General features: G+C 51.2%; 1 protein-coding gene across 1 annotated transcript in view; it reads right to left on the bottom strand.

The window, feature by feature from the left end:
• LOC119433250 (uncharacterized) overlaps window positions 1–22467 on the bottom strand; it is a 34712-nt gene that overhangs the window by 5588 nt on the left and 6657 nt on the right. The window contains exons 2-3 of the mRNA XM_037700397.2: window positions 15105–15157; window positions 14909–15004 (exon numbers count right to left, since the gene is read on the bottom strand). Coding sequence (XP_037556325.1) covers window positions 14909–15004; window positions 15105–15157 — 149 coding nt within the window. The remainder of the gene's footprint in view (window positions 1–14908; window positions 15005–15104; window positions 15158–22467) is intronic.

The following is a 22467-nucleotide window of genomic DNA, read 5'->3' as shown; positions in this document are numbered from 1 at the left end:
TATCGCAAACGACTGAGAAACACTTGAACAGGAAAAACGGTTCGCGCCCTGCCATTCCCTAGAATAACGGCATTTTAACCAGTCGATCCCGAAACCGGAAGTATCTGTGGTAAGTCACTGTGATACGATAGAAAGAACCGAGTCGCTAAAAAGTGGGACTGATGGGGAGCCCTACGTATCCCGGGATTCCGAAACCGTGCCTCTGCGCTTATGCAGGGCCCCGTTACCTGCCCATAGCACTCCCTATCGAGGAGGCTGGACAGGTACCAGCAGTCACCACCCGGCAGCAGGTCCAACTCCTTAACGTGAGAAACGTGCGAATCCCCCGCCAAGGGCGAGCCTGGCCACCTCCCACCCCCGCGAAGACCAGCATGTTTTGCCAGTCGGCCACGAGAATGGTGATGGACGTACGGTAACAGTAGTATATTAGTGTGACGCTTTAACCCCTAACCATGAACTTTCCGAGGGCTATGTATCTATATTTGTATCTATGTATGTTTGTATCTAACCGTTTTTCCACTTACCCTTACCACGAACTTTCCGGGGGCTATGTATATGTTTGTTAAAACCGTTTTCCCGCTTACCTGGGTCACTGGGTAGTCCATGGTGGAATGGTTTCGAAACCAACCGTCGGACCAACTTGGGTCCTTGAGTATGTAGCAGTGTATACATATGTGTCGCTCTTAAACGAACATCTTTCATGCCGACATGGGTCACTCTATAGTCGGATACAACTTAAGTCTGCAGTGAAACCCCGCCCACGCCCTCATAACCGCTAGCCATGTTCCTCCGCGAGACTGCAAATAGTTCGTACTTGAAGCTTTCCCTAGCTGTTACGTAAATAAGACGATAACCACAAAAATGAAATTAAAAGCGCGTAATTTCATAGGTTTTCACTCGTCTATTATAGTGGAACGTGCAAGTACGAGAGGTACAGACGTATCAAGTACGACGCCATTTTGAAAAGGTCGCATGACGACAATTTTGTTTGCTTCTGTGATTGGCTGGCGGAGTAACACAACCTCGCGCGGTCCGTGTGCCTTTGTTGCCAACTGCTGTTTTTTTTTAAGTTGTATCCTACTATAGATGCGGGACTAACCCGCTGTTCATTGAAACTCTTTGACGCCGACTTGGAGCGCTGGGTATGTTCCGGTATGGGTGTGCCGCTCTTCAATGAATGTCTTCGGCGCCAACTTGGGTAACTAGGTATGCGCCACTGCGAATGTGCCACTCTACGACAAAAATGATTTCTTAACTCGAACTCACGTCACAAGGGTTCCTTAAGGACAGCAACGCGAATCTTTAGCAGGGTGCGCCATGAATGCGCTGGGAACGTGCCGATCTTCAATGAACCTATCGCCAACTTGGGTCACTGAGTATATGCCACTGAATCTGTGGCAAGCAAGCGCCTTTTTCATTTTCCTGTGCTGCCCTCTGCCGCACGCCGCTGGAAACGTTTTGGCAGGGTGCTGGGGCTTTCGCCGGTTGATTTGTGAACATGCGCCCGTGTTGAGTGCGCATCGGTTGTGTGTTTCGTGTGTTTCGACGCGCCACGCTTCTCGTCTCGGTGGCCACGCGCGTACTTCTCCGCAGGGTCACTAGATGGCGCAACGTGTACAGAAAGTGGCTTTGGTGGTGCACTGATAAGCACGAGGTCGCGGGATCAAAATTCAAATCCCGGCCACGGCGGCCGCATTTCGATGGGGGCGAAATGCAAAAACGCTTGTGTCCCGTGCATTGGGGACACGTTAAAGATCACCTGGTGGTCAAAATTAATCCGGAGTCCCCCACAACGGCGTGCCTCATAATCAAATCGTGGTTTTGGCACGTAAAACCCCAGCATTCATTCGGTGGAGACGTCGGCCTGATTAGTTCCTCTGGCCTGATACTCCACACTAGGGAAGGGGTTTAGAGTATTGGCGGAGATATGGTATGCACGAATCTTTAGTTACACGAATCTTTGGTATAGCATAGTACATGCTATAATGTACCATAATGCCGAAATAAAATGAATGAATGAATTTAGTGAAGCGGGTAAACTATGCAGCATTGCATGTAACTTTCTTCACTTTCATGCTCTGGAAAGCGTAATCTCATGAAATGTTTATCAACAGATTTAGGTAACAGATCGGCGTGCATTAGAGATGCCTGTGAGCCGACATTATATAAACAAGTTTTATGTAGGATTTTTTTTTTTACGGCAAGCAGACGTGGGAAAGCTTGGTCACCAAACAAAGCTTATATAAGCCACTTCGCAGATAGATAAACTTTAATGCTAAGATAGTTTTGTCTTGCCCCAATGGGGCATCGCTAATGGTCGGGGCCCCTAGTCCAGGGCTCCGCTGGCTCTTGCCATCTTCTCTGCACTCTGGATCAGCTTGAGCTGGTCGTCGAGGGCCGAGCTGGACAGCAGTGCCTCCCATTGCTCCCTCGTGGTGTTCGTGTCATGGTGTTCTATGTTGTGTTCATACATGTACTCAACTATATCTGGCGAGATAGAGACTGACCCAACTGCCATCCAGCCATGCGATATCCGGCAAGGAAAGCTTCGCTGCAAGACATTTATGTGGGTAGGGCAGGGAAGCGTTAACGCTTCCCTGTACAGTAAAGAGTCTTGTAAGCAAAGCGAACAAGTTGTATTGCAGCTATCCACCTGTTTCTAACAGTTCAGCGGAAAGGCACAAAATTGCACAAATAAACAGTTTTCTCTGAACTCTCATACGCCGTTAGGCGCCTGCCGCTTCAAACATCGCATACCGAATCGTTCATTTCTACATACTTATTGCACACTTACAATTATTCTGTTTTGCCACTACGAAACGCATATGGCATGCAGCAGCGGCTATTTTCTACAACACTCGCTCGATGCTAAGTGTTCTGATCTATGGCGGCGCTTGGCAAATGAGTCGCGCTTCGTTGCGGACGACAGGTGGCCACATTTTAGAAACAACTTGCGACGACGGTAATTAAAGTATAGCGGAAGTTCCAACTAAAATTCAAGGGCGAATAGCGAGCAGTCTTCAAATGAGGCTCTCTTTTTGGGCGTTGGAAAAGTCCCACGTAAGGACGGGGGTTGGAGACGAAACAAGAACACGTAGACGAGCGGGTGTTCTGTTATCGGACAAGCAGGACTGGAAAGAACGGACGATGTCCAGATGCTGGAAGGTGCACATCCTTCGGATTGTCTGCTACGCCTGCAATGGGTCGTCCGATTCCGTCCCCACGTGGCACAAAACCAGGCCTACGCGCCTTCGGCCGCTGGCGTGCCGTTCGCAGGTCGAGACCGACTGCGACGCGCTTCCCACAATCGTCGCTCGCGTGGACTGTCGACGAAACACTTCGCAAAATTCGCCGCCGGGCGAAGCCACCATACGGTCTACGCCACCGCGACAGCCGAAGGCCTCGGCGAACTTCCTCGTGTGTCTCAGCGCCACGTTGACGAGCTGCTCCGCCGGCAGCCTATTCCAGTGGATACCTTCGTCGCCGCCGGCGCAGTTGTCAAGAGCGAAGTATATGAAGAACAGCTGGTGCGCCGACAGGTGCGGTAGATCCTTGAGCCGCAAGTCCATCTGCCAGATACGCCTCACGTTGAGCAGCTCGTCGAACGCCATCGCCGCCAGCAGGAGCGCCGACGTCCGCTCCAGGAAGACGCCGCCCAGCTGGCCTGTTGACGACACCGAGCCCGCCGAACCGAGCGGGGAGGCTCTTCTGGGCGTCCCTGGTGAAGCACGCCACCAGGTCGGCCCGGCGCCTGCGGGACTCGTCCGTGAGGCCGAGCGGCGTCTCGTGCTCGTACGGGTTCTCGTCCAGCAGCTGCATCAAGCCCTGGAACAGGCGGACGGCGACGCGCGCAAGGTGGAAGACGAACACTGAGCTGTTGGTCGGCACGGAATAGTTGAACAGCGCCGCTGGGACGTGGAGCGTGCGAAAGGCGCGCTCGAACGTCGCGGCATCGGAGAGGTCGGAGTAAGTCGCCGCGAGCAGATGCCGAAGCATCGAGCTGTTGACTAGGAGTCCCTCGAACACCTGTAGCTGCTGCCGCTTTGTGACGTTCAGAAAGAAGAGAAGCGCGTTCTCGGTGCTCAAGCTTCCGGTAGGCGCGCACTGGCGCTGCTCGTCCGCCAACCGACCGAACTGCGTGGTGACGCGCCTCTTGAGCCGATAGCTGACCAGCAGCGAGGACAGTTCGTTCATGTAAATGAAATCTGCCACGTGCCTGAGAAACACGGACTCCAGCTGGGAAAGCCATTCGCGCGCCGCGACGTCCTGGTTGGCAGATTGGCGCCACTGCTGAGATACCTTGGCGAAGCACTCCGGCAGCGTCGACTCCGCGAGGCGCGAACACAACCGCGATGACGGGTCGTCTCCGACCGCCTCAGTGTGGCCCATTATCATGTCGGCAGAGAGTAATCGCAGTCTCGGCGCGGAGAACGGGTGTAAAAAGGGCGAAACGCGAATGTACACAAGCAAGCCCATGTAGTTGAGCGCATCTAGCGGCGACACTGCGTTCAGCGTATCCTCCAAGCCCAGGAGGTAGCGCGGCGAACGGAGCAGCACCTTCTCGGAGCGGCTCACTCGGCTGCGCACGTCGGCTAGCAGGACTTGAAGGAACTGTCCCAGTCCTTGACCGAGTTGTCCGACCTGGCGCACGACAAAGTCCTCGCCAGCGGCGCCAAAGGACGGATGTACAAGGGAAGCGAACGCGGAGTGGACTTTAAACAGGCCCTCGTTCAGGCCAGGCATGCCCTCGCCCCGGTGATAGGTGGCCGCCTCCTCGACGGCTCCAGTGAAGAAACGATGCACGATCGGTTTGTGGACGTTGGCTTCGTGCAGCAGTAGTCGAGGCTGATAGAGCTCTACTAGCGTGGCGTTCAGATCGTCCGGGTTGACACCCACGCTGGCACCGACAATGGTCGCCAGGCCCAAGTCTCGTACCAGCTCGGCGGCGAAACGCCAGACAGCTAAGGTGCCGCCGTGAACAGGAAACATGCGCGGCCACTCCTGTATCGTCCAGCCTTCGAACACTGCTTTCATGGTCCTGTTCGAAACATTGTCTCGGTGCCGCCCGTCGACGCAGGCACCGTAGAGTTTGGCCGCCACCTGGACGTCTCCGTGGCTCGTGCCAGCGATATTGGAAGTATACCGGGCCGCCAGCTGCTCCTCCAGTAGCGTTTCCTGGGAGACAAAAGACACGTACTCCGGCACCTTGTTCAAGTAGCGATGCTTCCAGCGGGCGCAGACGTGCTGGTAAAAGTTATCGCACGGATTCGTTTCTCCTGCAAGCATACCGCCTATGTAGCGCGCCTCGCGACTGCAGTAGTCGGTCGAACAGTAGTACACCCCGCCAGCCGGCGGTGCAGGTGACGGCGGAGGTGCAGGTGACGGTGGAGGTGCAGGTAACGGCGGACGTGCAGGTGACGGTGTCGTAATCCTTGTTTTCGGCTGTTTCCCACCTGTCCAGCGCGTAGCCGTGGTGCCCTCTGGAGCCGTGTCGATTATCACGGTGTACGCCGTGGTCTCTGCCGTCGTATGGTCCGGCTTGATGACGAGTATGTAGTAATAAACTAAGCCAACGCAGAGAACGACGATGGTGATGAAGGCAATGAACATGAGCACGCCACAACAGAAGATGGGCGCCTTCGAGCCCGCGACCAGTTGGCGTCGGCTTCTCTTTCTTCGCTTGCCCGAACGCGACTTGCGTCGCCTTCGGCGGTCGCCTCGGTCGTGTCTTCGGCGACGCCTCCGCGAGTCCTTCCTGTGCCGTCGCTGCCGCCTGTCCCGCTTCTTGCCCCGAGAGGACGACTTACTGCTCCCGGAGCGCGACTTTGAGCGCTTGCTGTCAAAGCGCATGCGATGCCTCCCGCTTTTTCGTTCTTGACCCTTTCCTGATCCTTCCCAGTCTCCAGAGGGCGGGGACCCTGAATCGGCCCTCGTAGCGAGCTCATCGTCTCCGCAAATGTCTCTTACGTAGGCGCCTTGACAACGCTCGAATGCTTCGACTATTGCCGGCTCGCTGGCCTGCGTAAGGTCAGGTCGTGGCAGAGTGCCGCGGGTCACCGGACGCGATCCGATGATGAAATCGAAGTCGCGGCGCCCCACACCACTTGCGACCTCTTCAGCAGCAGCATGCACGCTATCTGCATTTTCTTCCGGGGTTGCTCGCACCTCGGCACTCGTCGAGCTAGCCTGGGCTGTGGGACTCGACGGGCTTCTGGCTATGTCTCCACCATCATCACGTGTTTTCTCACTGCGACGTCTGTGGCTCTTTCGACTCTCGAGGCGTTTGCTGGGCTTGCCTTTCTTATCGCTGGCTCGCTTTCCTCCTTTCAGTGACTTGGAAACAGCAATCTTCGGCTCCGGCTGCCCGGTTTCTTTCTTAGGTATCCGACGTCCATATTTCCCGCTAATCACTGGGCCACGGCTCATGTCGAAGTCGAAGACGCGCTGGCCTTCGCTACCCGAATCCGCGGCGGAAGGCTTTTTTGCTTCCAATCCTCCCTCAGGAGAAATCCGTTTTTTCGGACTATCTCGACCCTTTCCTGGGGGGCTGTCATGGCCTGGTGCATTCGTGGCAACCGGCGCACTAGTCGGACTTGCTTCGCCATCCGTGCGTTGGCGTTGTCGGTCCGCCTTGCCCTTCTTCGCGCTCCCGCTACGACGGCTCTTCCGGCTGACATGCTTTTTGTGGCGCTTGTCTCTTGTTTGACATGCAGGCACCGGACCTTTCAAAGACCCAGTAGCTGCCGCTTGCTCTTCCTTCGGCTGCTCGGCTAGCACAGGTTTCTCCTTTCCGTACGTTCCCTTGATGACCGGATGCCGGCTAATATCGAAGTCGAATATGCGGCTACCCTGTTCGCCCGTAACCTCTACGGGAGCCGCCTTTTCGTCAGCCTTTTCCGATGGACTAGCTTGACCCTCGGGGCCGGTGAGGGACAGAAGCCTCTTTGGGTCTCCGTTTTCAGGCGATAGTTTCTTCTCCTTTTTCCGTTTCGAAGAGCTTCTTTTGCCACGGCTTCCACTTTTGCGTTTCGGTTGACTTTTCAGGCCTCCACGCTGCTGATACGCCTCGGTGTCTTTACCCCCGTGCTTCGAAGGCTTGCGCTCACCTTTCTTCGAGTGGCGCCCGCCTTTGGAACGTCCCGAAGAACCTTTCGATCGGCCTCGTATTCTTTTGGCTTTGGGGTGGCTTGGAGGCTCACCTCTGCCGACGTTCTTGACTCCGTCGTCTATGCCGTCTGCCCACTGTTTGTTCGGCTTATCCGAAACTTCACAAAGTGGCGGAGGCTCGCCCGTTACCCCGACCCCGGGAGTAACTGTTGAGCTGAACGGCAAAGCTTGGAGCACGTCCTTGGCGGACGTTGCATTCTCGGGAGACGGCGTCTCTTCCGCAGGAGACAGTAGCCATGGCGTCTCCGTTCCTATCCTCATCGTGCTCCAACTAAGCGGATGGTTCGTTTCCCTGGGACGCCATTGGAACCGGAATGGAACCGACTCTCCGGCTTCTGGAAGCTCTCGTTGGGCGCCCTTCTTGCTTGCCTTCTTGCTCCCGTGCTTGCTTCGTTTCGTTTTTCTTCCTTTAGAACTTTCACGCTTCTTGCGCTTTTTCCTGTCGGCACTCTGTTCGTCCACACCGTCTTTGGGAACTGTGTCAACATCCTTCTTTCCTTGATCGCTTCCCAAGTCTGCGCGTGGAACATCCACGACGGGCTTTGGCGCTGGCTCCGGCATGCGCGGCTTATTGTCAAAAAAGAAAGGGAGGCATTCGCAAAGGTCGGAACCTCTCTGTTTCGATATTAGCTTCTTATCTCCTTCCGGTATCGCCTCTCGCTTGACATCGGGCAGTGCTGTACCGGAGCGATTCGACTCTACCGTGGACGACATTTGTTTTCTTCGATGCTTGCGACTTGTTTTGGAGCCTTCCGAATGTCTTTTCGATTTGCGTCGCTTTGAACGTGCCCCGGCGCCGTTTTCGTCCGCGGGAGCCGATTTTGGTTCGGGAGAGTCCGAGAGCGTCTTGGTGACCTCTGGCAGGTCCTTAGACGATCGTCGAACGTCACTTGGCCGCATTTCGCCGGACGGTCTCCACTCATTCGGAGCCAGCGTGCCGCGAGTAACGGGGATCAAGTTGACGCCGAAGTTGAAGTCTCGGCAGGTCGCCCCGCCCTTCTCTACCGTAGGGGCCGCCAGACACGTCTGCGTTTCCACGCACCTCGTAGACGCCTCGTCGCTTTCTTTTCGCGACCGTTTCTCGTGCTTGAGATGTTCGTGTCCGTGGTGCTTCTTGCCATGTTTGTGCTTTCGTTTATGTACGTGGCCCTTTGATTTTCCTTTAGCTTTGCCTTGTTTGCCTTTACGGATCTTGCCTTCGCTCTCAGCTTGTCGAGGTTTTCCATCGCCCCCTACGTCGCCTCTCCCCTTTTCTTTACGACGATTATCTGTGTCCTCGGCCACCGCCTCGGGCAGCTGCGCGTTCTCTTGCTTTCCTCCTTCGGGTGGGCCAGGCTCTTCTGTAGGGCAGAGTGGCCACGTTTTCCCGCCGCCATTAGCGTCGTGCGGCATTTTTCGCGAAGCTTCCTTCTCCAACGAAATCTTGCGCCGGCGGCTGAGCTCGCCGTCATCAGCTACCGGAGCAGGCACCTGGCTAGGACCTCCCTGTGGCGTACCGTCTGGTCCCTTCAGCCCCAAGTCCACATCGGCGCCAGCTTGTCCCCCTTGTTGACTACTGCGGCGCTTCGGCGCCACAGCATCATACTGCAACGACGACGTAGCCGTACCCGGTTCAGCTGCGGTTGCTTCGGTACCGGCGGGAGACTTTAGTTGACATTTCCGTACGACGGCCTCGGCTTCCTTCTCGGCAGCGGCTGTGCCGGGCTCGTCTGATTTTAGCGGCAACAAGCCTCCGTCGACAGGCAGAGCCACGAGAGCTGCCTCTTCGCGAACCTCTAGCGCCTGCGCAACATCTTCACCCGATGCTAAAGGCTGCTCCGTCTCCTTGGTCGTGGCAGTCTGCTTTTCCTCATCACGAGAACTTTCGTCGCGCGACTTGCGGGCCCCCGATTGCTTCCGACTGGATTTCGCGGGCCGTTCCTTTGTTGACGCTCTCCTTTCGCCAAGTGCCGTTTTACTTCCGGTGGTATGTCCCACATTTTGCACCACTGCCCGCTCTTCCTGCTTCGCCCCAGTGGCGTCCGGTTCTGCAATGCGTTCGCCTTTGCTGCGCCGCCGTTTCTTTCGTTTGCTTTCAGATGCGCTGCTCTCAGCACTGTCTTTCTTGCCATCCATCGGAACCTCTCCGCCTTCGGGCTGTTGCAGCGTGCGCAAGGAGCGCCTCCCTTCTGTCCTCGTCTCCTTATTTAGCATCGTCGGAGGACTCAGCAAAGCTGCATTATTGGCACCCGCCTCTTCAGTGGCGCCCAGGCGGGAATCGAACCCACCGCGCTCGCTGCTTATTGGCGCAGCAGAATCTTCCTCCCCTAATGCCGCAGCGAGCCGCTGCGAGGCGCTCTTGGTGGACAGACGCTGCTCGAATGGTATGATCTGACCTTTGGACTTGGTGCGCAGGATAGACTTGCCGGATTCCTCTGGCGGCTTCACGCTTTCGTCGTACTTCTTGCGCGGCCCCGCTTGCGAGGGTCCTTTCTTTTTTGAGTCGACTTTTTCAGGGACTCTCTTTGCTGGCGTTGTCCTCAGGCATATCTCCTTCCGGGGCTGATTTCTTTCTGCCTCGGGGAAATTTGGACGAATCTGATGCCTTCGAATCTGGCCTACCGGAATCTTCCGCGTCGTCCTTCCGCTGGGTCGCCTTTTCCTGTCCTGGAAGTACGCCGTTCTCTATCCTTTCCGCTTGCGTCACTTTTCTCGCCGTCTTCAATATCGCCTTTCTTGGATTCCTTTCTACTCGATTCCTCCTCCCGTTTGTCCACTGCAGAACTCTTCCTTCTCGACTTCGCAGTCTTTTGAAGCGACGCTTGTTCAATGTCATCAGCAACAGTTTTCTCGGTGACGTCACTTGATGACGCAGATTTCTTGCGTTTCTTCGTCCGCCTGTCCTTTGCGCCGCCTTCCGACGATCGTCTTCCTTTCGTTCCAGAAGGAATTTCGGTAACTTCATCGTCCTTTTTGGATCCCCTTCGTCCTGGCTTTCCCTTGTTTTTCAGTTCAGACTTTTCAGTGTCCTCAGCAATGGTCTTGTCGATGACATCACTTGCTGACGCAGATTTCTTGCGTTTCTTCTTCCCTCTGTCCTTTGCGCCGCCTTGCGATGATCGTCTTCCTTTCGTTCCGGAAGGAATTTCGGTAACTTCATCGTCCTTTTTGGATCCCTTTCGTCCTGGCTTTCCCTTTGTTTTCAGGTCAGACTTTTCAATATCCGTAACAGTGGTCTTCTCGGTGACATCACTTGCTGACGCAGATTTCTTGCGTTTCTTCTTCCGTTTGTCCTTTGCGCCGCCTTCCGATGATCGTCTTCCTTTCGTTCCGGAAGAAATTTCAGTAACTTCATCGTCCTTTTTGGATGGCCTTCGTCCTGGCTTTCCCTTTGTTTTCAGGTCAGACTTTTCAATATCCGTAACAGTCGTGTTCTCGGTGACATCACTTGCTGATGCAGATTTCTTGCGTTTCTTCTTCCGTTTGTCCTTTGCGCCGCCTTTCGATGATCGTCTTCCTTTCGTTCCGGAAGAAATTTCGGTAACTTCATCGTTCTTTTTGGATCCCCTTCGTCCTGGCTTTCCCTTGGTTTTGAGTTCAGACTTTTCAGTGTCCTCAGCAATGATTTTCTCGATGACGTCACTTGATGATGCAGATTTCTTGCGTTTGTTCTTCCCTATGCCCTTTGCGCCGCCTTCCGATGCTCGTCTTCCTTTTGTTCGGGAGGACATTTCGGTAACTTCGGTACCCAACTCGGGTACCTCTGCAGAGCTTTCCTCAGGCTCTCCCTTGCCTCTTCTAGGTGGTTGTTCTAGCTCGTCCGCATGGTATGGCGGTTCAGGGGGCATCTCTACCACCTCAGGTAGCTCTGCAGGGTTCTCCTCGGACTCTCTCTTGCCTGTTTTCGGCGTCTTTTGCTTGTCCGCATGGTGCGGCGGTTCAGCGGGAAGCTCGAGAACCTGTGGTAGCTCTGCATAGCGTTTCTCAGTCTCTTCCTTGCCTCTTCTAGGTGGTTCTTGCTGCTCGTCCACACGGTACGGTGGTTCAGCGGGCAGCTCTACCACCTCAGGTAGCTCTGTAGGGATTTCCTCAGGCTCGGCGGAAAGCTCGAGCACTTCGGGTAGCTTGGCAGAGCTTACCTCTGGCTCACCCTTGCCTCTTCTCAACTGCTTTTGCTTGTCGGCGTGCTCAGTCTGTTTAACGGCAAGCTCGACAACCTCGGGTAGCTTTGTAGAGCTTTCTTCAAGCTCTGCCTTGCCTCTTTTCGGCGGCTGTTCTTTGTCAGCATCGTACGGCGGTTTAATGGGAAGCTCTACCACTTCTGGTAGCTCTGCGTAGCTTTCCCCGGGCTCTGTCTTGCCTCTGCTTGGTTGCTGATGTTGTTTGTCCGTAGGTCTATGCGTGTGTGGTTTTCTCGCCTGAGTTCGCCTCCTGACGCTGACAATTTGTGTCAAGGATATGCGAGAAGTTGCCAGGCCTCTGTATCGATCCTGGTAATAGCGAGAGCGGACACTGCTTTCGCCTAGTTGACCTGCGGCTTCCATTTCATCGTTGGCGCCCAAAGCAGCTTCAGTGTCGTCATTCTTCTCCCATGGCATAGGTCGGCCAGTACGGGGAGTGGGCTCCGGCTGTTCTGCCTCAGCACCCTTGTGAAAAAACCTTCCCAAGACAGCGCTTATGCTGGTCGAGATGTTCTGCAGTAGCGACGTCCTGCGTTGGTGCTCAATACTGGTGTCCATCGTAAGCGACACGTCTGAGCCGGCACCGTTGTGACGCGTGGACGTCTTGGGATCCTCGTTTATCGGGCGCTGACTGCCCCGGAAACCGGTTCCCAAGTCGACGCTTCTATCTCCACGCTTTTCTTTGTTTGATTTCTGCAGCTCCACGCACACTTCAACGCTGGGTACGGCTTGCTTACCGCGTCTTCGGGCGGTGACTTGCGGATGCCCAGGACCCCTGCTTGCTGGTACGGGCGCCGCCGCGGCTGCGTTCGGCGGCGCTTCGTCTGCTTGTTCCAATGGTGGCGAGCCGTGCCCGTCCTCAGGGATGGCCCCTATCAGCAGGGCCGCCATGGACTTGTCGACATCGAAGGCCTCTCGCGCCGGCGCGGCGACGTACGTCGAGTCGCCCATGTCCCTGCGAAACCAACCTTCAGGACGTTGACGTGGCACGGCGCGCTTCTTCGGCGAGCTTGTGGCTGCCGAAGGCTGCTGGGCGCTCCAGGCGTTTTCGCGGCGTTCCCTGGGCTTCGGTAGTGGCTGTCGGCGGCTGGGGGCCAGCGCTGCGGCTCGCAAGGGCCGCCTCGGCGCTGGGACGAGCGCAATGCTCTCCGATACATCGATGGGTGGTAGAGCCGTCAGAAACGCTTTCTCGTCGTCTTCGCTGTGGCGCTGCGTCACTGTTTTCTGAGAAGGGGCTGGAGGCTCCTCGACTCGTCTTTTCGGGGGTGAGGGCTTCGGCGACCTCTTGCGACTGCTTGCGACCGGCGCTGGACCGGCATCTTGGCTCTGGCCGCAGCGGGGGAAGACGGGCGGACGACTGCTTCGAGCTACGCTGGGTCGACGTCCTTCCATGGTCCGACTGAACGAGGCAACAGCGACGAATCAGTGTCTGGCGCTGGATTAGAAGACACGCGCGAGGTCTTCTTGGCTTCGTCGCGCGGCAAGTGCGCGTGCGTGTTTCGGTAATGATGATGTTGATTCCTTCAGACATGATGATGTTGATCTCCCGACTACGTCACATGCCCGCGATGGAAAATTGGCCAAGAAGCGGGTGGTACAATTAAAATAAGAATAAATAAATAAATAAATGGCGCGTGTGCTGCAGCGCGAACGACACAATAAAGGGGCGCTAAAGAGAAATTATTTCAGCTCTATTAGTAACTTACCCATCTGCAATGCCAAAAAAGAAAAGCCACTCTCACCGAGGGAAAAGCCTTGGCAAGCCACAAAAGACGCAAGAACGAAAGACGGGTTGCAATGCCGCTTTAAAAGGTTCCAGCACGAGCAACCTTTTACCTAATGAATCTTGACAGCGTCTATTCTGGCGTGGTTAATTTTTTATCGGTAAAGATGGACTACATTGTATTCTAATAGAGCCAGACTGAACTTAGCTTCAAGGACATTTACCGAGCCACTACCGCCCAAGTATGACAAATCTCTTCCAAATCCGCGACGTCACAATGTCGTACAGGGGCAGGGGTTTCGGCACGAGATTTAAGAAGGAAGAAATTCTGATAACCAAACTATTACCACAAAAATAAAGAAATTGGAGTTTTGAACGGATAGTTTAATTATCACTCTAAACTGACCGAGTGTTTCACTTTAGTGTCCCTTTAAGGTAATAGAAAGATGATACGTCACGCCGAGTTGTCTACGTGGCATATGTTGAAGGCGACAATTTTTGAGCCACGTCAGCATATTCAAGTAATACTAGAGTGTTTGAGCTTTTTACTGGGAGCGTTACTGATACGGGCTGCCATGACTGCGCACGCGCGTAGTTTACCGGGCTCGGATAAAGTTTACCTGGAATGCTCCCGCCATATACCGTGTTTGCGTAACAACATGGCAGCAGCCAGGCTGGTCACTTCGATCCTAAATCACCCCTGTCAATTGCTCTCCATCACTACAGCAAGAAATAAATAGTAAAATCAGTCATCGCTTAGTCTCATCTTTCGCTGAAGACAAAGTATGAACGTCGCTCTTATTGAGACCGGTCGGTTATCTTGACGCTGCTATAGGCCTAGAGCGACGGCATCGAGGTGAGAAAGTGTGTCAGTTTCAACCTACATGACAATGCGGTTGTGATCAACGCTAAGTGCTGGTCGCCTAACCGACCGTTTTTTTTTTTAAATCTGGAAGTGGTTACAAGATGACATCTCTGATACGCCAACACCGTGTGAAGTCAGCTAAGAAGACCCTGTCTTCAAAAAGCTCATTTCGGGACATCTGGCCGTCTGGACTGCGTCAAGTCGGGACTCGGGACGTGCACTCGAAAGTCGCGGCTGTCCCACTAAATTCGGGATGGTTGATAACCCCGCCATAAATGCCTAACTGTGGTGCGCAACATCGTTCAGTTTGGCTACTGACTTTGGTTCTGTAAACGTTGTCTGCTAAAGCGCTTCGCGGCAAGGCACGTAATATAGCCTTCACTGCAGAAGCACACGATGCTTAATAAATAAAGCATTACTTATGTAACCGCTATTTCGAAAGAAAACTTGGCCTCGGCTGTTCTTTTGTTGGGATTGCCAGTGTGCAGCCGACAGCGCGTGCTTTATAAATGTGGGGCAGGGGGAGAAGGTATACTTGCCGCCCCCTCGCTCATGATTGGGGCGGGGGCACGGAGCAAGAAACCTTTATAATCTTCCTCCGTGGGCGGGGGGGAGGCAAGTGCCTTCCTTGCTCCCCCCCCCTCCCACTGCCGGTAAGTACGGCTGTGGCAAATGATAACTGTCTATAACCAGATGAGCACGCGGAAGCCGAAAGGCGATTTACGATCTGCTATCCTTCTGGTTACTTCACTTGGAAGAGAAGATAAACTACTATGGAAAGTCGGTGTGATGCCGGGTTCGGAGCCCACACGCAGACATTTTCTTTTGAGCATCGCGGGCTGGTTTCCTTTGCAGCCTTTTGCTGCACTTGACGGAATGCCAGCTTTCTTTTTATCAAATTCATCAGTTTATTTCTTTCAGTTTCGTTGAAATTTGAATAAAATGATTACAGTTACTCCTCTGTTTGCGCCGTGAGGCCGAAAAGTCACTCACCAGCGCGTCGTCCTGGCAGGTAGTGCGCGAGTCCGCCTGTATGATCCGGGAGTAGAGGCAGGCGAAGTACTCCCGCTTCAGAAGGTCCCAGCCTGACTGCGAATGGGGCACGTGACTCGTTTATTTACGAGCTCGCTTCCTGACCCAGCTGTGTGGAGAGCTGTACTGTATGACATGCGGGTGAGGGACCACTTACGATGTCCTTGAACTCGAAGCTGTCGTCGGAGCACCCCTCGAGGACGGCGTTCACTACGTTGCAAACAAGAATAACAAACGTTGGAGGATTTGACGCTGCAAGCTGTTCGATAACGCAACACGAAAATGACTGCTGCACTGTCAAGACCGGGATACAGAAAAAAAAAAAAAGAATGTTAAAAAAAAGGGGGGTCTCCAGCTTATGCATGTTTTGCTCACTGTGGGTTCCAACGACGTGCTGAGTAGCGCGCAAATGTCTGAATGATGTGCAGGTCGCGTCCGAATTGTCAAGCATTCTCTTTCTTTCTTTTTGTATTGGTAGCAATCACTGTTATAAGGACCTAGACAAACAACTTGCTTCTTTTAACGTAATCTTCGTTCACATTTTTGGCTCTTTCGCCATCTTTCCGTTGCGCCTAAACTGACGCGAACATTTCGACAATAATTGTCAGTGTCTCTATTGCCGATTGTATCACTCCTGCTTTGGCGGCCAGCAGGCAAAGCAAGAGTGGTAACTGTTTAAATAAATAAATAAATAAACAAACTTAGTGCCCTTACACTCTGTGAAGAAGGACTACCAGCGAAGCTGTTATAGGTTCTTCTAAAATGACGAAATTATATATATATATATATATATATATATATATATATATATATGTATGACTATATATATGCAAATAAAACATCAAGACAAACACACCTTAATCCACCTTAATCCTCCTTCCACCTTAAAGGCCGATCCACACGACGGACCAAATAGCTCTTTTGGACCGCGGTCCGCACGTCACGTGATAGGACGTCACCAGTTCATGCGGACCGTCGTTGGTCCGCGTAGGACAGGGGACCTCGCGGTCCAACAATTCGCCGAGGCTTTTCCCTCTTCAGTTTTGGCGGCGGACTGCATGCAGACCGCAGCGACTCTAGCGTAGCCAACGAATGTTGTCTGGCAACACAGTGTCTTCAGCCAAATCCAAAGTTTTTGGCTCAGCAAAAGCCAGTCGTTTCATATCCGCCCTTCCGCCTCTCGCCTACACGTGCGTGCAGCAGCTATTTTCCCAAAGGCATGCCCTCTTGGGTTGGCATGGGTTCGCGAGTTTGTTGAGTCGAGAGAACTGTGGCCGAGAGTGTTGCTGGTTGGTCCTCTCTGTCGTCCGCTATGGCGGTCCGCTGTGTGGATGTGCTCTGCGCCGGACCGCGGTGGACCGTGACATCGCATCACGTGACCGATCGGCCCGCGGACTTGGTCCGTCGTGTGGATCGGCCTTAACCGACCTTAATCCACCTTAATCAACCCTAATCCTTCTTAATACACCTTAATTGAACTTAATTCACCCTAGTCCTTAATCCACCTTAATCCTCCTTCATCCACCTTAGTCGACCTTAATTCACCTTAATGCACCTTAATCAACCCTAATCGTCCTTAATACACCTTAATCCTTCTTCATCCACCTTAATCTACCCTGGTCCTCCTTAATCACCGTTCAACCACCTTAATTAGTGGATTGGTGGGTAGACTACCTCCGCCGCGGGTCCGCCTGGTATTGCACATGTTCGGGATTGGCCCACTGTTTTATCTGTCGACGCGACTTTTTTTTCTACTCACCTTGTCGACGCAGGCACTTTTGGTCAGAACCTAGCCATATACAGTTTCGCTGTAAAAAATGGTCTACCATCTCTCAATAGTTGCTCTTAGAATGCTGTTGTTGCTCTATTGAAATCTGTCCCGTTTTTGTAAAGGTTGCAGAACGTCCGTATAGCCGGCACCTTCGAGAAGCGCTGCCTTGTTCTCTTGCGACTGCTGTTATACCGGGAATGTGCGAGTCGTTTGCACGTGAGCTCGTGCCCGCGTGATCTCCCAGTGAGCGCTCCAGTGGCGATTATGCATGGCCATGCGCCGCGAACGCCCAGCCCGCAGCTGGCGTCTGCAGATATATCTCGTTAACAGGGCGAAGAGTAATTTGTACTCGTCGCGTGTGAGCAAGCCGCAGTGGTCTTGTGCGAGGAGATGGGGGGCCCTACGTGGTGGTCAATCGGAAGAGGCTGGTTACGTCACTTCAGGGAATGCTTCCCGGGCCTTCTCGAGCCGTCTATTGGATTGTGCCCTCTACTGGATGTGCCTCCGCATGGATAGTGATGTCCTCGTTTGGTCTGGGAAGAAATGCTTTTTGCTGTTGTTGGTGTTGCCGACATCGTGAACAGAGATAGTTTATGCACGCACAAGTATATACATAAGGTGGCTGCAGGTGATAAGGTACCTCAGCCTGTATACAGTATATCACGACTGCTGTTAATACGCGCAAACACGCTTAACTATGGAATTTGGACGGTAGCATTCTTTCTGACGTCATATCTTGCTGAATTGAGATACTAGTCTAACGGGAAGTGCAGTTGGCGTGTAAAGATTAAGGGGCCCGGAAAAAAAAAGAAGTTGGGCCGCTGGTTGCATGCCGCCCTGAACTAAAACTTGCAGCATGCCGGATGCACGAACTGCGCGGGAATTCAGCTTTTTCGAGACAACTGTGCACCGTGAGCATTTGTCATCGACTGTACGTTCACTGTGTTTAAAAGCACTCTAAAGAGAGAGAGAGAAAAAAAAGGAAATATATTTTAGCTGTATTAGCAAAGTACCTTTGCACAATACCAAGGAAAAGTCACTCTTACCGTGGGAAGATGCTCGGTAAGTTAGAAAAGATGCAAGAACGAAAAATATGAGTGTCGACGCCGCCCGTGAAGTTCCTGCACCAGCCTGCCGTGACGTCATAGATGTTGACGGCGTCTCTTCGGGCCTAGTTAATACTTTTTATCGGTAAAGATGGACGCATATCACCGTATGTATTGTATTGTAAAGCAGCCAATGACTGAACTTAGCGAGTAAGAAGAACGTTTGCAGAGTCCCAATGATCAAAAACCTCGTTATAACGAAGTGGAAAGGGGAGCCACAATTCGTCATATCCATTACATCGTTATATCCGTTGTTACATGTTGCCATGGCAATATGAATCTTTACGGGGGATTTCCGAGAGAATTTCACTTACTTTGTTACAACTATTATTTCGTGATATACCGTTTCGTTATAACGAGGTTTGAAATCCTTTGCGTCACTCTGACGTGCTGGGGTTTAGGCACGAAATTCCAAAAGTGAAACTGACCTTAATTTTCTCTTCTTTTCTGTTACCTCTTACCGCGAAATTAACGAGAATGCATAGTTCTGAAAATACTTTTTTTTTAAGTCTAAGCTGACTTGTTTCTCTTTAGTCTCCACGTAAGCTGCCTCAAGTATAGATTAAAATTTCTCTCGCTTATTTGTCTTGCAAGGAGCTGTAGAAATTGTACTTGCCTAGATGCTATGTAAAAAATAACGCGGAACCTGTCTCCACAATGTACTAGAATTGTTCTATATATATATATATATATATATATATATATATATATATATATATATATAGACCTAGACATCTGCAGCGGGACAAGTCTCATATTGTGTCACACGGGCTTCCGGGGCCTGAAGCTCGCAATGGCGTGCGTCAGGCCTCGAAAAGCCCGCATTGGTTGCCTCGGGGGTGTTTTTAATTAACTGTGGCATGCGTAGCTGTTATAGCAATCGTTCATACACAACGTGAACAACTATATAGGTACATATATGTGTACTGTAGCTGGCTCCTGTTGTGATATACCTTGTGTTGCACGCATATATCATGACGCCGCGTCCTCTCTTTTGTTTAATTATCGTTCTCGTCTGACTCATTACGTGCCTTCTGTCGTTACCGACAGAAGGCACGTCGCGCTTTTTTTTTTTTTGTGCAGTCGGAAGCAGCACGGAGAAAAGAGTGCTTTTCTGTAGTTGGCTAAGTAGAAAGAAAAAAACAATTGTAAATTGAAATATGTGCCGTAAAGTGAGTAATTAAACATATAATTAGTGTCGTGTTAATTATTCAATTAAGCATTATGTTTCACGTGGAAGTAGTGGCCGCCTCATCGAGTAATTTAGTTCAAGGGTTATAATTGTGCTGTCTGCCACGGGCAATTTTTGAAAATTTGGTGCAGCTAGAAAAACGCCTGTAGATATTGTAAATGTAGTATATAATATTTACAATACGTACAGCGCCCGTGTAGGGCATTATTGTGGCGGGGAATATTAACATTCAAATACCAAGGAACACAAATACGTAACAAATCGCAGATTGGTAAGACGTCATTGGGATTTGTCTACAGAGCAACGACTCTGAAATGTGGTATAAAAATAACAAAAAGGCAACAAAGGTTCAAAGAGGTGTCAAGCTTAAATGACTCGCAAGAGGAAAAGAAAACACAAAGAGTAACTTTCAACTGTACCCAGGCTGACATGAAATAAAGGCTTGGTGGACAAGGGGAAATGTTAAATGGGAAGCGGCGACAATTTCTTGAGGAGTGCTTATTTTGTTGTTGAATTGTTCGTGCGAAAAATGAATATTTAAATAGATTTATTCAGGTAGCAAACTCGGGCACGTTTAATGTGTGATCAGTACGGGCAGATATACGCTTATGTACTATACGTTGGCTCCAGCATGTAGTTTTCTTTTTGAATGCCCGTCAAACCACGAAATATTTTATAAAACAAGGACAAACGGAAATATTTACGCATGTCTTCATGAAGAGGTCATTCTAATGTATTTCTGATTTCGAATGACCTTTTCGAGTAGTCATAATCACCTGTGACTAAACGGGCTGCTCGCAACTGCCCGCGCTCCTGAACGTTGACGTTAACTTTGGTAAAAGGGTCCGCAAGTGTTATACGCATATTCTAAAAGTGGGCGTACATTCGACATATACAGGGTTTTCCTTTAGACAGGAAGGTGCAAAAGCATGCATTATACATACATATATATTGTTACGGGGAGAGAAGAGGAGAAATATAACATACATACATACATACATACATACATACATACATACATACATACATACATACATACATACATACATACATACATACATACATACATACATACATACATACATACATACATACATACATACATACATACATACATACATACATACATACATACATACATACATACATACATACATACATACATACATACATACATACATACAATGCAGGTCCTCAATATAATTTGTGCTGACGTCTTCAGCGATCAAATAGGCACATCTGGGGTGTGGGCGTTCGTGCTGTACTCCCAAATTACGGAATATTAATTGTGGCACAATAACATGGATGTCTCAGATCAAACGGAACACGCATGGAGTGCTGTTTTGGAGACCGCCAAATTCCGCTATATTGACAAATTTGCCGTCTCGCCAGTTCTGATTCGCTCACAGGATCAGCTATATACGCCCACTCTGATCGGCTCAAAACGCCAAGACAGCGGAATCCGACAGCATAGCAGAACTTGCATGGAGGTAGGATTTAGCTATACGAGAGGAGCATTCCACAGCATAACTGAAGCCAATTAAGAGAGTCAGCCCAACACGCGATCATGTCGACATGAGTTTTAGTGTTTTCCGTCGCAACGCTCAGCGCATGTTGTTCTGAAAAAGGCAACAGTTGCGACATCAATTAACGTGCGAATGTTACAGTCACAAGTTAGAACGATGACGATAAATAAGCGACCGAAATTTGCACAGTCACGTCGGGAGAAAAACCTGCATAGAATGGTCGGCGAGACACCCCCGAACAAGTGCGTGTCGATTAAAACCTACCGCTAACCAAGCACACTGGGCCAAATACACCGAGCAGGGTCACGTGTATGGGCCGACTTTTTTTGAGAGACAAAAGGCAAAGGGGATGGCTTCATGCATGGAGAGTTGGCTTGCGTAGGCTGGCTGCGTGATGCATTTCTCACTCCTATAGATAATTTTTTTCCTCCATGGGTATTTAAGTGTCCACAATAGCACCCCTTTGTTAAGCGCGCAATATTCAGTCCATAGACTTGGCCAGTACAACTAAAGGAGCGCCTTGTATGAGAGGGAACGCCTAACCGACATTGACATATTTTTTTTTCCCGCAGAAATGTTAAGTTGGAAATTCAGTTTGAGAATGCGGGCGAAGTAGTTCTTTTGTTCAAGAAATCGTCGCGTGACCCCATTATAAATGTCAGTACAAAATGCAAGGACATTTAACGGTATGCAGTTCTTTGGGGCGCCTTGTATGGAGGCATACCGGCAGTGCAAGAATTTAGCAAACATTAGCGCACTCTACACTTGACGCGATAGCGTTTAGGGCCCCGTGTCGCAGAAAATCCGGCGTCGGCGTCGGTATTGGCGCCCGCGGCCGAGAAAATCATCATCAACCACGTTTAGGTGTGCCACACAATTGTATCATTATTGTTGCTCATACCTTGTCTTGCATTCTTGGCAAAGGTATTCCTCGGAATTTTGAGAATGACAATCCACAAACTAATGTCATGAAACAAAACACCCACAGCGCATGCCTTTTATGTTAAATCTTCTCAGACTGAAATATTAACAGTGCGAAACAAATACGGAAACCTGAAAATGATGTAATTTCTTTGGCGCGGTTGTGCACTATCTCCGGGATCGGCCCACGGAAGAGACCGCGTTTCCACCAGAAAGCTCGCCTACGTGCATAGCGTTCTCCGCCAGTGTTTGCCAGTAACCATTACGGTTGCATAAGCTGCAGTCGTCGGGAACCATGGATAGCAGTCAGGGATCTTTGAATGCTATCGTGTTCCACTCTTAAAAGCGAAGCTTAAGCGTCTTCCCAATTTTTGTGCATACGCTGACAACACAGGTTCACCGACATCCGCGGGTCGGTATAATGTAAGGATTCCCTTTCGATCGATTCTATTTTGTTTATCATGCACCGCTCTTTTCAAGCCAATTCCGGTGATAACCACTCACGATGTTCGTGTTCTTTAATCGTTGCCTAAGGTTCGGGGACGCGTACATCCCTGTTGAAATTCACTTATGAAGTGCGCGCCGTAAACCCGGCGAATTTCAACATTTTGCAGCTATTTAGGACGGAAATCAGGAAATTTGCGGGCACAAGTTGGAAACAGCTACACCACAAGACAGGAGTAATTGGACATCGCTGGGAAAGGCTTCGTGGCTCGAGAAAGGCCTGCAGTGGACATAAAATAGGCTGATGACGATGATGACGTCGGCAGGCGACCGACTCTGGGTTGCGCCGAATCTCTGCTCTCCCGAAAACCTTTGGTGCTATTCGCTGACACGACTGTTAGATATTTCCTCACCATGTGCATATATACTTTCTAAACATGTAACCTGCTAACTTAGCAAGTCAAGCTATCGCCTTGTGCGTAAGCTACGTCTTAGTTAAAGCGCACTCACGTTCGGAACTTCAAATAGAGAGCCAGCGTTTTCACGGCACATTCCACGAG

This window comes from Dermacentor silvarum, chromosome 11 (assembly GCF_013339745.2).
Source record: "Dermacentor silvarum isolate Dsil-2018 chromosome 11, BIME_Dsil_1.4, whole genome shotgun sequence".
In the NCBI taxonomy this organism is placed as follows: domain Eukaryota; kingdom Metazoa; phylum Arthropoda; class Arachnida; order Ixodida; family Ixodidae; genus Dermacentor; species Dermacentor silvarum.
This window is presented reverse-complemented; position numbering and strand designations above follow the sequence as displayed.